The sequence below is a fragment of the Amblyraja radiata genome, chromosome 1, assembly GCF_010909765.2.
Source record: "Amblyraja radiata isolate CabotCenter1 chromosome 1, sAmbRad1.1.pri, whole genome shotgun sequence".
Classification (NCBI taxonomy): domain Eukaryota; kingdom Metazoa; phylum Chordata; class Chondrichthyes; order Rajiformes; family Rajidae; genus Amblyraja; species Amblyraja radiata.
Window position 1 is genome coordinate 188,643,116 of NC_045956.1, and position 12,779 is coordinate 188,655,894.

Genomic DNA, 12,779 nt, shown 5'->3' on the forward strand with positions numbered 1-12,779 from the left:
ATTCATCAGTTCACAAGTTACAGGAATAGAATTAGGCCATTCTGCCCATCGAGTCTACTCTGCCATTCAATCATGGCTGCCTCTTAATCCCATTTTCCTGCCTTCTCCCCATAACCCTTGGCACCCGTTTTAATCAAAAATGTGTCCACCTCTGCCTTGAAAATATTCACTGACAGCCTCCACAGCCCTCTGTGGAAATGTTCCACAGATTAACTACCCTCTGGCTGAAGAGGTTCCACCTCACTTTTCTAAAAGAGCTCGCTTTAATTCTGAGGCTATGACTGGTCCTAGACTCTCCCGCCAGTGGAAACATCCTTTCCACATCCACTCTATTTCTGCCTTTCACAATTCTGTAAGTTCCAATGTCCCCCACCCTCAATGTTCAAAACTCCAGCGAGGGGAGGCCCAGTGCTGTCAAACGCTCATCATATGCTAACCCACTCATTCCTGAGATCAATCTTGTAAACCTCCTCTGACTCTCTCCAGAGCCAGCACATCCTTCCTCAGATATGGGGCCAAATTTGCTCACATTTTCCAAATGCAGCCTGACCAGTGCCTTAAAGAGACTCAGCATTACAGCTCTGTTTTTGTATTCCAGTCCTCTTGATATCAATGCTAACATTGAATTTGCCTTCATTAGTACAAATTAACTTTGTGTGAATTCTGCACCAGCACTCCCAAGTCCCTTTCCACGTCCGATTTCTGGATTCTCTCTTCATTTAGAAAATAATCTTATCCTTTATTCTTATTACCAAAATACTTGACTCTGCACTTTGCTACATTATATTCCATCTGCCACTTCTCTGCCCACTCTCCCAACATGTCCAAGTCTTTCTCCAGAGTCCTTGCTTCCTCTACACTGCTGGGCTCCACTTATCTTGGCATCATCTGCAAATTTGGCCACAAAGCCTTCAATCCCCTTATCCAAATCATTAATAAACCATTGTTTTCTCTGCAATGTCGGAGGTTGAAGGGAAGTATATAAAATTATGAGAGGCATAGATAGGGTAGACAATCACAACTATATTCCCAGGGTGGAAATGCCCAACCCCAGAGGGCGTAGCTACAAGATAAGAGGGGAAATATAATAGAGATGTGGGGCAAGTTATTTTTACACAGAGGGTGGTGAGTAGCTGGAACGTATTGCCAGGGTTGCTGGTGGAGGCAGATACGATAGTGATGTTTAAGAAGCTGATAAATAGGCACATGGATTTGCAGGAAATGCAGGGTTATGGAGGCAGATGAAATCAGTGTAGCTAGGTTCCCTGTTTGGCACAAACATTGTGGGAAGAAGGGCCCGTTCCCGGGCTAATAATGGGAAAAAAGCTCATACTTAAATTCTGGAAAAATGCGCCCACACCAACAATAAAAATGTGGATATCAAATATGTTTGAAACATTACATCTGGAAGAGATGAGATTCCTCTTAGCAGATAAAGCAAACCAATTCCAAAAGACGTGGTCTACGTTTATGGACCTATTACAAGCATGAGGTGCAATAGTAATTTTTAAAAATAAATAAATAAATAAATAAATGGTATCAGGACCTGGCATTGGGAGATAAAACAACAAAAACAGACTTGGTTGGTAGTCTTTCTGCGGAGTTTAATGTTATAATAGAGCGATTGTCCTTACTTTCTTTTTCTTTCTTTTCTAGGGTCTACTTTCTTACTTTACTTCCTTCTCTAACTTCTTTTCTAAGGGGCTTTCTTTTCCCAACACTCTTCTGCACTTCACAACTCTTGCGCACCTTCTTTACTTTCCTTACTTCTATCTTTTTCTTAAAGCTTTAAAAAAAAAAAAAAAAAATGAAGCGGTACAAAAAATGTATTAAGATATATGTGTTGTGTGTTATTGTAATTTACCGTACTTCTAATAAAAAAAATAAAAAAAAAATAAATAAAAAAAAAGAAGAAGGGCCCGTTCCTGTGTTGTCCTGTTCTATGTTCTTATAAACCACAAACAGCACGGATTTCTGGGGCACACCACTAGTCACAGGCCTCCAGTCCATAATACAACCTTCCACCACCACCTCTGCTTCCTTCCATGAAGCTAATTCTCTGTCCAGTCAACTGGCTTTCCCTGGATCCATGCGATCTAACCTTCTGGAGCAGCCACTATGCGGAATCTTATCAAAGGTTGGCTGAAGTCCATACAGACAAGGTCTACAGCTTTGCCCGCATCCTTTTTGGTTACTTCTGCAAAAGCAATTTTAATAAGCAATTGGTTGAAATTCTCTGCTCTGCTAATTGTTTTATGATTCATAATCAGATTTGAATTTTAATGTTGTGTGATTTTCTCTGCCATTTCCTTTATATTGACGTAGTTTGTCCATTTCTACCTCAAACTGAGTGATGTCATGTAAAGGCACCTCACCAAGACTGAATGTTTGTGTTATACGTCTTATTCAGATCTTCCCTCACTTCATCCCAGTCAATGTTCCAGGCTTCATCGATATCTGCAGGTTTTACTCCATATTCTTCAGCAAACAGATCATTGAAATTGTAGAAAACCTTCTTCCAATAGGATGCTGCCTGTGCAGAAATTTCCTGCTGGATGGTCCAGGATTTGTAGTAATCATTGACAGTTTGATAATCCTTGTAGGGTTTCAATTCCCAATTTGTGTCGTTATTTTTAAACGATCCATTCCCTGTGACTGAAGCTGTGCAGACGGCAGTTACAAGATGTTCACTTTCTATGGAGTGGTAGCCATTGAGTCCTCTAGGTCTGTGCTGCTTACAAGAGTGCTGTGAATGTACCGGGGTCTCTGAATCACAGAAAACCCCACAGAAAGGACATTTCTTAGTACAATTGAATAACCCTTTGAACAACTCATCCCTGGGTTTAATGGATAATTCTTCAATCTTTGCTTGGACATCCCAGCTTGTTACCTCACTGAGGAATCTCTGCTCCACCTCTTCAATAGATGGCAGAACTGCTTCTGCCCATTTCTTGCCATCACCGTCACTGTGAAACATAACGAGTTTCATTTCATCTTTGGGCATTGAGATCCTGGTCTTTAACTTTTCAACAAACATGTCCAGGAAGCTCTGAACATTTCCAGCAAAGTTGTGCTTCACTGCATCCTCAACAATCTCTTTAGCTTGCCCAGTGATCTGTGTGAGGATTCCTTTAGCCAGACGGGTAAACGTGCTCTCTCCATCACGTTGTGTCGTGCAGTGTTCAATAACCTGCTGATGGAGCCAGTCTTTGGCCAAATTCTCAAGGTCAGTGATATACTGGTGATAGTCATGAAATGTACCCCTTTGTTTCAAGTGCACCAGGAGGGCCACAGTGAAGTTGTTGCGGAGACTGTACTTGCTCTCAGGGTCATTTTGTTTCATATCATCTACGATGTTCATACTGAGAGCCTTGAGGGTGGCGTCTCTGAGAGCTGGCAAGAAACAAGATTGTGCAAACCGTTCGGCTTGTCTCTGGTTCTCATCCTGCTCTGTGTAAATATCAATGAAGAGATCAAAGTATTGACCCTTCATGTTTTCCAGTCTTTGCCGCGGGTCGTGTTTCTGGATGAACCTCGTCTGCATCTCTTGGAATCTTGGTACAGCGAAACCACACAGGCGAAGTTTAAACTCAGCCCTGAATTCCTCACTCATTGTGAAGTTTGGGTGGGAAATATTGTTAATTTTCTCCTGTATAATATTCAAAAGTTCAATACAATATTTATTGTCATAATCCATGTCCATTTTTGTGATGTCACTGATCTGTTTCCTGCATTCAAGCTCGAGGGACTGTGTTATTATTGCTGCCTGATTAACATCTGATTGGTTGGCGGACATACTGACTGTTTTAGCACGTCTCATCCATGTCGTGTTGATGTGTTTCCCTTCAATTTGAAAGAACCGGGTTCCCTGTTTACAGAGAGGTTTTCTTTTGAGCATTTCATTAATCACCCTCCCTTGAGTTGCTGTGTCCTCTCTGAGAAGTTTTTCAATCTCCAGTTCAATGTTTCTTTCTCTACAGGGCTGATAGTCCAGCTGTGACAGTGTGTCTTGCCACATCTTTCCAAAGGCAGTTTGCAGTTCCTTGTCACCCAACACCTGATTTACCCCTTTACACTTTAATAAAAGCTCCTTGACCTGTTGTTCGATCTTCTTGTGAGATTTATTCCAACTATCATCCACTTCCTGCAGTCCCACACGTCTGTTCACGGCATCCTTACATCTCTGCATTGAATCGTCCTGAAGCCGTCTGCATAAACTGGAGATACTGAGCTTGAATTCCTCCCTGTATTTCTCCATCAGCTGCACGTTATCAGCCCCACTTTCAAACAGAGTTTTTAGTTTATCCAGAGTCTCACCCTCCCTTTTGTTAATCTCCTTCATGATCTCATGTTCCAGTGTTTGGAGCAGTAGGTTGAGGTCACCACTGGCATTGTTCACTCTGTTTTCAGCCTCGTTTCCCCAGGAGTGCGTGAATTTGCGGAGCTCCCACTCCCAGTCCTTGTACTTCACAGAGAGCTGGTTGTAAGCCTCTGCGAATAGACTGTTCTGGAAGCTGAAAATGAAATTCTCATGTTTCACCTGCTCCCAAAGGCCAGTCATCCATTTGGTAAAGTCTGTGATTGTGAAAGCTCCTTGTTCTAGTTTCCCTTTGAGTAAACATTGAATGAGACTCTTCTTCAGTTGGAAGACGTGTTCACTGTAGCCAGTGTTGACGGCAGCCATTGGGGGTGTACCTTGCCACAGACCAGGGATGTACCAGTTGTCCTTGTCAGCATCATAGTCCATCACATCACGGAACGTAACTCCCTCCACCTTCTCCAGTTTTGCTGCAGCCTCTGTCATCTTATCCAACTGTTCCAGCAGTTTCTGACGGCCTCTCAGATTGTGATCATGTGCACTCACATCTCCAACATTCTGGTGGATAAATATACACTTTGGTCTTTTCCCCGTCAGTTTCATGCGGAGTAAGGAATGAATGACAATCTGTAAAATATCTTTCATCTCTGCGATGTTTTCCATGCCTATGTTTACCAATGTTATGTTGCTTAATCCCACCACGAATGTTGCCAGCTCATTGTCGTGTTCGTAGCTGTCTGTTAGTGTTGCAAGTTCTGGAGCTCTCAGCCCCTCCGTGTCAATGACCAGGATGAAGTCACAGCCCAGCTCCTTCGCCAGGCTTCCCGTGACCTTCATCAGCTGCATGTAGGCCCCTCGAGTACATCGGCCGCTGCTCACAGCAAACCGCAAACAGAACATTGTATTGAGGAGCGTGGACTTGCCTGTGCTCTGAACTCCAATCACTGTCAGCACAAACACTCGGGAAGCACGTCCCACCTTCTCGGCCACTGCTTCCAGTACAGCAGTGATCCATGAAACAGGAACGTTGGAGACGTCTCCATCAATGAGCTCCAGTGGGAACCCATCCAGCAACAGTTCAGCAGCAACACCCGGTAACTGAAGCACATGTGGGTGGATCTGTGTTTGTTGCTTGATGTTGTGTTGTGTCACTGAGAATTCATAAACCTGGCCCAGTTCCCTCATGAAGTGCTCAAGTCCCAGGGAACTAGCAGTCATCTTCTGATCCATGTCCTTCAGCTCCTTGACCTTCTGCTTTGAGTGTTTGCTCAGTTCTTTATAATCCCAGCGCAATCCTGCCATGATTTCCCTTGATTTACTGTCCAGCATCAGCTTCAGCCACTGCAAGGAAATGGCCCTGTCATCCCCACCAGGACAGGTGAGATGGTCAATGAATATCTGCATCTCCCCCGACAGGCTCTGTCTGAGCTGAGCTTCCCGGATTCTTTTCTTGTCTTGGTCCAGTTCGTGGTTATATATCTCTGTGGTTCTGTTCCCACGGAGTTTCATCCGAGACTTCTCTTTCTCAACTTTAGACAGCCTTTGCCAGGGCTCTCCATGAAAGGGCAGCACTCTCTTTTTATACCCAATGATGTCTGCAGGGTCAAGACTGTCCAGTATATTGGTCAGGTCCTTGGCCCGTTGTATTTCAGGCTGATGTTCATCGACCTGAATCCCACTTTCTCTCGCAATGTCACCCATTTGTTCCAGACTCAGGAAGCTCTGGTCCCTGTCACTCATTAGAATCACTTGATTAACCTGAGAACGAAGTTTTTCCACAAGTTCGGCCTCATTTACATTTGTCCGAACAATGCATTGTTGAGGTTTTAACTTCAGATCTTTGAACAGTTTCTTTACCTGGTCAGGGGTGATGTGTTGCTGACTGATGTAAGTGTTCACTATCAGAAAGAGTTTTGCCGGTGACTGTGCGAGAGAGGTGAGGAATTCTCTTTCCTTCTCACCGATAACGTCAATGAAAACAAAGAGAGCAGCAGAGACTTTTGCCAGAAACCGAGTGTGTCCCTGGTAAGTTTCAGCATCACCTCGGAGGTTGATGAATGCAGCAGCCTCCGGGAAAATGTTTGTGTTGTTCTTCCCAGAAGGTAGATACCAGCTGATCTCAGCCATCCCATCCGATATCTCACGGGGCACATTCCCACATTTCATCCCGGAGTGCAGGAAGATGTTCTGCTGCAGCTGGGTCTGGCTCAAGGTGAGATTGAGGAGTTTGGATTTGGACACCGTGCACCTTCCGAGTCTGAGGAAGGAGACAGTTGGCACGGGTGCTGTCACGATGGGCATCTCCACAACGGGGCTCCTCCCTGTGCGAGAATGTGGGCACCACATTTTAACAATGGGCCTCATGGCCCAGAGGAGAAGGGTGGCACCAGGTCCTTCCATGGGTCCCCTCACCTTGTCCCTGGGGTAACTGTGCCCTTCTGGCAGCAGAAAGGGTAATGCAAGTTGGCATAGAGACATCTTCAGCATCAGTTCCTGCTGGAGAGAGTAGTTGGCACAGAGGAAAATGGCAGCAATGATATCCAGAGGATTAATCCGAGAATCTCCTGGCCCTTGTGCTTGAAAGAAATAGCTGAAATCTTCTATGTCTTCTTCGTTGTCTTTTGAAGACTGAGCAGGCGGCCATTCAGGATTCCTCGCCAGTGAATTAGCTGAGAGGATCATTTGGAGAAATCGCCAAGGAAGATCTTCTGGTTGAGTTGGTTTGCTGTCGTCCAGTTTATCCCAGGATACCTCCCGCATGGACGTCAGTGACAGTTTGTGAGGATAATGATCCTGTAAACCCAAATCCTTCATAAGTTGTAGTGGTCCCCGATTTTCATCCTGGTTATTTCCAGCTGGTGGAACACCAATCATTCCCTGTGGCAGACCTGGTGAATGCCGGTGAGATGGATCCTCTGACTCCCTGATGTCTCCAGGTTCGGCCACTCTCTGTGGTTTGGACATCAAGTCCTTGGCCCGTTGTATTTCAGGATGATGATCATCGACGTGAATCTCACTTTCCCTCGCAATGTCACCGTTTTGGTCCAGACTCGGGAAGCTCTGGTCCCTGTCCCTCATCCATGTTACTTGTTGTATTAGAGAATTTAATTTTTCTACAAGTGTTGCCTCACTTACATTTGTCCGAGAAACACATTGTTGTGGTTGTAAGTTTACAAAGTTATTTCCAGCTGGTGGATCACCAGCCATTCCCTGTGGGAGACCTGGTGAATGCCAGTGAGATGGATCCTCTGATTCCCTGCTGTCTCCAGGGTCGACCTTTCTCTGCGGTTTGGACATCATGTTCTTGGCTTGTTCTATTTCATGATGAAGTTCATCTTCCGGAATCCCATTTTCCCTCGCAACGTCACCCGTTTGCTCCAGACTCGGGAAGCTCTGTTCCCTGTCATTCATTAGAATCACTTGTTTTATCTGAGAATGAAGTCCTTCCACAAGTTCAGCTTTGTTTACATTTGTCCGAACAATGCATTGTTGAGGTTGTATCTTCAGATCTTTGAACAGTTTCTTTACCTGCTCAGGGGTGATGTGCTGCTGACTGATGTTAGTGTTAACTATCAGAAAGAGTTTTGTCGGTGACTGTGCGAGAGAGGTGAGAAATTCTCTTTCCTTCTCACCGATAACGTCAATGAAAATAAAGAGAGCAGCAGAGACTTTTGCCAGAAACCGAGTGTGTCCCTGGTAAGTTTCAGCATCGCCTCGGAGGTTGATGAATGCAGCAGCCTCCGGGAAAATGTCCGTGTTGCTCTTCCCAGAAGGTAGATACCAGCTGATCTCAGCCATCCCATCCGATATCCTACGGGGCACATTCCCACATTCCATCCCGGAGTGCAGGAAGATGTTCTGCTGCAGCTGGGCCTGGCTCAAGGTGAGATTGAGGAGTTTGGATTTGGACACCGTGCACCTTCCGAGTCTGAGGAAGGAGACAGTTGGCACAGTTGCTGTCACGATGGGCATCACCATATCGTGGCTGCTCCCTGTGGGAGATTGTGGGCACCACATTTTAACAATGGGCCTCATGGCCCAGAGGAGAAGGGTGGCACCAGGTCCTTCCATGGGTCCCCTCACCTTGTCCCTGGGGTAACTGTGCCCTTCTGGCAGCAGAAAGGGTAATGCAAGTTGGCACAGAGACATCTTCAGCATCAGTTCCTGCTGGAGAGAGTGGTCGGCACAGAGGAAAATGGCAGCAATGATATCCAGAGGGTTAATCCCAGAATCCCGTGGCCTTTGTGCTTGAAGGAAATGGATGAAATCTTCTACGTCAGCTTTGTTGTCTTTTGAAGACTGAGCAGGCGGCCATTCAGGATTCCTCGCCAGTGAATTAGCTGAGAGGATCTTTTGGAGAAATCGCCAAGGAAGATCTTCTGGTTGAGTTGGTTTGCTGTCGTCCAGTTTATCCCAGGATACCTCCCGCATGGACGTCAGTGACAGTTTGTGAGGATAATGATCCTGTAAACCCAAATCCTTCATAAGTTGTAGTGGTCCCCGATTTTCATCCTGGTTATTTCCAGCTGGTGGAACACCAATCATTCCCTGTGAGAGACTTGGTGAATGCCGGTGAGATGGATCCTCTGACTCCCTGCTGTCTCCAGGGTCGGCCACTCTCTGTGGTTTGGACATCAAGTCCTTGGCTTGTTCTATTTCAGGATGATGATCATCGACGTTAATCTCACTTTCCCTCGCAATGTCACCCTTTTGCTCCAGACTCGGGAAGCTCTGGTCCCTGTCCCTCATCCATGTTACTTGTTGTATTGGAGAATTTAATTTTTCTACAAGTGTTGCCTCACTTACATTTGTCCGAGAAACACATTGTTGTGGTTGTAAGTTTACAAAGTTATTTCCAGCTGGTGGATCACCAGCCATTCCCTGTGGGAGACCTGGTGAATGCCAGTGAGATGGATCCTCTGATTCCCTGCTGTCTCCAGGGTCGACCTTTCTCTGCGGTTTGGACATCATGTTCTTGGCTTGTTCTATTTCATGATGAAGTTCATCTTCCGGAATCCCATTTTCCCTCGCAACGTCACCCGTTTGCTCCAGACTCGGGAAGCTCTCTTTCCTGTCACTCATTAGAATCACTTGTTTTATCTGAGAATGAAGTCCTTCCACAAGTTCGGCTTTGTTTACATTTGTCCGAACAATGCATTGTTGAGGTTGTATCTTCAGATCTTTGAACAGTTTCTTTACCTGCTCAGGGGTGATGTGCTGCTCACTGATGTGAGTGTTCACTATCAGAAAGAGTTTTGCCGGTGACTGTGCGAGAGAGGTGAGGAATTCTCTTTCCTTCTCACCGATAACGTCAATGAAAATAAAGAGAGCAGCAGAGACTTTTGCCAGAAACCGAGTGTGTCCCTGGTAAGTTTCAGCGTCACCTCGGAGGTTGATGAATGCAGCAGCCTCCGGGAAAATGTCCGTGTTGCTCTTCCCAGAAGGTAGATACCAGCTGATCTCAGCCATCCCATCCGATATCTTACGGGGCACATTCCCACATTCCATCCCGGAGTGCAGGAAGATGTTCTGCTGCCGCTGGGTCTGGCTCAAGGTGAGATTGAGGAGTTTGGATTTGGACACCGTGCACCTTCCGAGTCTGAGGAAGGAGACAGTTGGCACGGTTGCTGTCATGATAGGCATCACCATATCGTGGCTGCTCCCTGTGGGAGATTGTGGGCACCACATTTTAACAATGGGCCTCATGGCCCAGAGGAGAAGGGTGGCACCAGGCCCTTCCATGGGTCCCCTCACCTTGTCCCTGGGGTAACTGTGCCCTTCCGGCAGCAGAAAGGGTAATGCAAGTTGGCACAGAGACATCTGCAGCATCAGTTCCTGCTGGAGAGAGTGGTCGGCACAGAGGAAAATGGCAGCAATGATATCCAGAGGGTTAATCCCAGAATCCCCTGGCCTTTGTGCTTGAAAGAAATGGATGAAATCTTCTACGCCATCTTTGTTGTCTTTTGAAGACTGAGCAGGGGCCCATTCAGGATTCCTCGCCAGTGAATTAGCTGAGAGGATCATTTGGAGAAATCGCCATGGAAGATCTTCTGGTCGAGTTGGTTTGTTGTCGTCCAGTTTACCCCAGGATACCTCCCGCATTGACACCAGTGACAGTTTGTGAGGATAATGATCCTGTAAACCTAAATCCCTCACAAGTTGTGGAGTATTCAGGTTTTCAGACCAGCTATTTACAGTTGATGAAACACTCGCCATTCCCACTGACTGGGTGAATGTACTTCCTGGGATCTGTATGCTCTTTCCCAGAGAGGTGGTTCTTGTCCTGGAATTCCCAGGATGTCAGGGTTCCTGTCTTGTATATTGCAGTTTGCTGAATCTTCACCAGTTGTACGTTTCTGTCCCAGTATCTACCTTGAGGTCTGGGCTCCTATTCCACAATATAGCACGGTGCCTGGACACTGGCCCAGGATTTTTCGAGTTGCCCGGTCTTCTGTCCCGGGATATTTCACAGAGCTCAGACTACCAAGTTGTGATGTGTTGGAGTGCTGGAGTTCCTATCCTGGGATCACAGGGCTGGTCACTTCTTTGGCTCTGACTGACAATCCTCTTGTTGTCCTGGTGTGTTTCAAGTACAGTCAGTGTGTGATCACCGTGGGTACCTGGAATTGGTCACCAGAATTATACATGATCTTGGAATTGGATTATTATTGTCACATGTATCGAGATACAGTGAAAAACTCTGCATACTATCCAGTCAAATCATACCATACATGATACAATGAAGCCTTACAAAGTAGCACAAAATTAAATATACCAGTGTAGAATGTAGTCTACTGTGTTACAGTTACAGTGAAAGTGCAGATTAAAAAGTGCAAGAACCTCAATGAGCTATTGTTGTTGGTTTATTTATTATTCCTGTTGTTAGATTGTGAGATTGGGATTATCCCTATTTTATGGGAGGACCATTCAACAAACTGACAGCAGCAGGGCAGTAGTTGTTCCTGAATGTGCTAGTGTGTGCCTTCATGCTTTTGTAGTCTCCGCCTGACGGAAGAGTGGGAAAGGAGGGAATGACCCTGGTATGAGTGGTCTTTGATTATCTTGGCTATTTCCCTGAGGCAGCGTGAAGTGTTAATGTAGACCATGGGGGGGGGGGGAGGGAGGGGGGGGGAGGTGAGTCTGGTCTGTATGTCTGTGTGATCGATTGAACATTATCCACAATTCTCAGCAATATCTTGTGGTCTTGGGCAGAAAAGTTTCCAAACCAAGTCGTAATACATTTGGATAGAATGCTTTCAGCTAGGTATCTTTTTTTTAGACCATATCTAAAGGATTATGTACAAACCTCGTGCCCTTACTTAATGAAAGGTGCACTTTCTATAGAGGGAGCGCATTGGAGATTCTCCAGACAGTTTCCTGGGGTAAAATCAGGGAATCCAGTAAGTGCTCAGGGGTTCAGGCAGTGTCTGTGGAGAGAGAAACAGAGTCCAAGTTTCAGGTTTACACGGGTTTGTCACATGAGGAGAAATAGAGTAAAGCTGCCCTCTATTCTTGGTGTTCAAAAGACTGAGCAATCTTGCAGAAACTTGTGAAATTCTGCCAGGCTTGATAGACTTAACACAGGGAGGAGGTTTCTCTTGGCTGTGGTATCCAGGGCCAGGGGCACAATCTCAGGATAAGGGTGGGCTATAAATGATCAAGATGAGGCTGGGGGATCTTCAGAGTTATCAACCCCAGAATTTTCTGGAGACTCAGTCACTGAGTTCATTCAAAACAGTGATTGATTGAATCCTACAGGCCAAGGGAACTAAGTCAGCAGCAGTGGTGAGTGAGGTGGACCTGGAAGAGTGGATCTGGAGAGACGGATGCATAAATAGATCTCACCCAGCTCCCGGAGACCAGCAGCAGAGCTGGAGGGGATGTCACAAATCAGACAGTGATGCCTGGCAGTGATGGCAGTGACATGGTGAGTAACAAATGTGGATAGTTCTATCTCTGCTTCCTACCATCATTCACTAATGTAAGAGTAAAGGTAGGGGTGGTAAATTGTAACAGGTAAAATTGAGAGGAAGGTGGTTAGTGTAATCAGCACTCTAAATTAAAGTGAGTGACAAAGGGCTTAGTCCAAGGAGTCCAATGGTCATCAATATGTGGGTAATCGGAAATTTCCAGTTTCCTGTTGGCCATGTATGCAGGAGGGATGACCCGCTTCAGCCCCTGACTCAATGCATTGGCCATTTGAAGTCATAGATTCATAGAGCTGTAAGACACAGAAACAGGCCATTTGGATGAATTCCACCATGTTGCCCCACCAAGCGAGTCCCTCTTGCCTGCTCTTTGTTGATATCCCTCCAAATCTTTCCTATCCATGTACCTGTCTCAGTATCTTTGAAATGATGTAATTGTACCAGCCTCCACTTTTCCCCCTAGCAGCCAAAAAATAGACAATAGACAATAGGTGCAGGAGTAGGCCATTCCGCCCTTCAACGTGATCATGGCT

General features: G+C 45.8%; 2 protein-coding genes across 2 annotated transcripts in view; both read right to left on the reverse strand.

The window, feature by feature from the left end:
* Nucleotides 1–2,371: 2,371 nt before the first annotated feature.
* On the reverse strand, nt 2,372–9,369 carry LOC116988518 (interferon-induced very large GTPase 1-like). The gene has a single exon (XM_033045354.1). The coding sequence runs from the start codon at nt 9,287–9,289 to the stop codon at nt 2,372–2,374; it is 6,918 nt and encodes a 2,305-aa protein (XP_032901245.1). The 5' UTR covers nt 9,290–9,369.
* Nucleotides 9,370–9,373: 4 nt separating this feature from the next.
* LOC116988584 (up-regulator of cell proliferation-like) overlaps nt 9,374–12,779 on the reverse strand; it is a gene marked incomplete at its 3' end in the record, with an annotated part of 42,452 nt that continues 39,046 nt past the window's right edge. Inside the window, exon 2 of the mRNA XM_033045477.1 lies at nt 9,374–10,938. Within this exon, the coding sequence (XP_032901368.1) occupies nt 9,374–10,534 (1,161 nt within the window). The remainder of the gene's footprint in view (nt 10,939–12,779) is intronic.

Bases quoted from the DNA above. Each gene is read 5' to 3' on its own strand.
- LOC116988518 (XM_033045354.1), bottom strand. From the start codon at position 9,289: ATGATGTCCAAACCGCAGAGAAAGGTCGACCCTGGAGACAGCAGGGAA.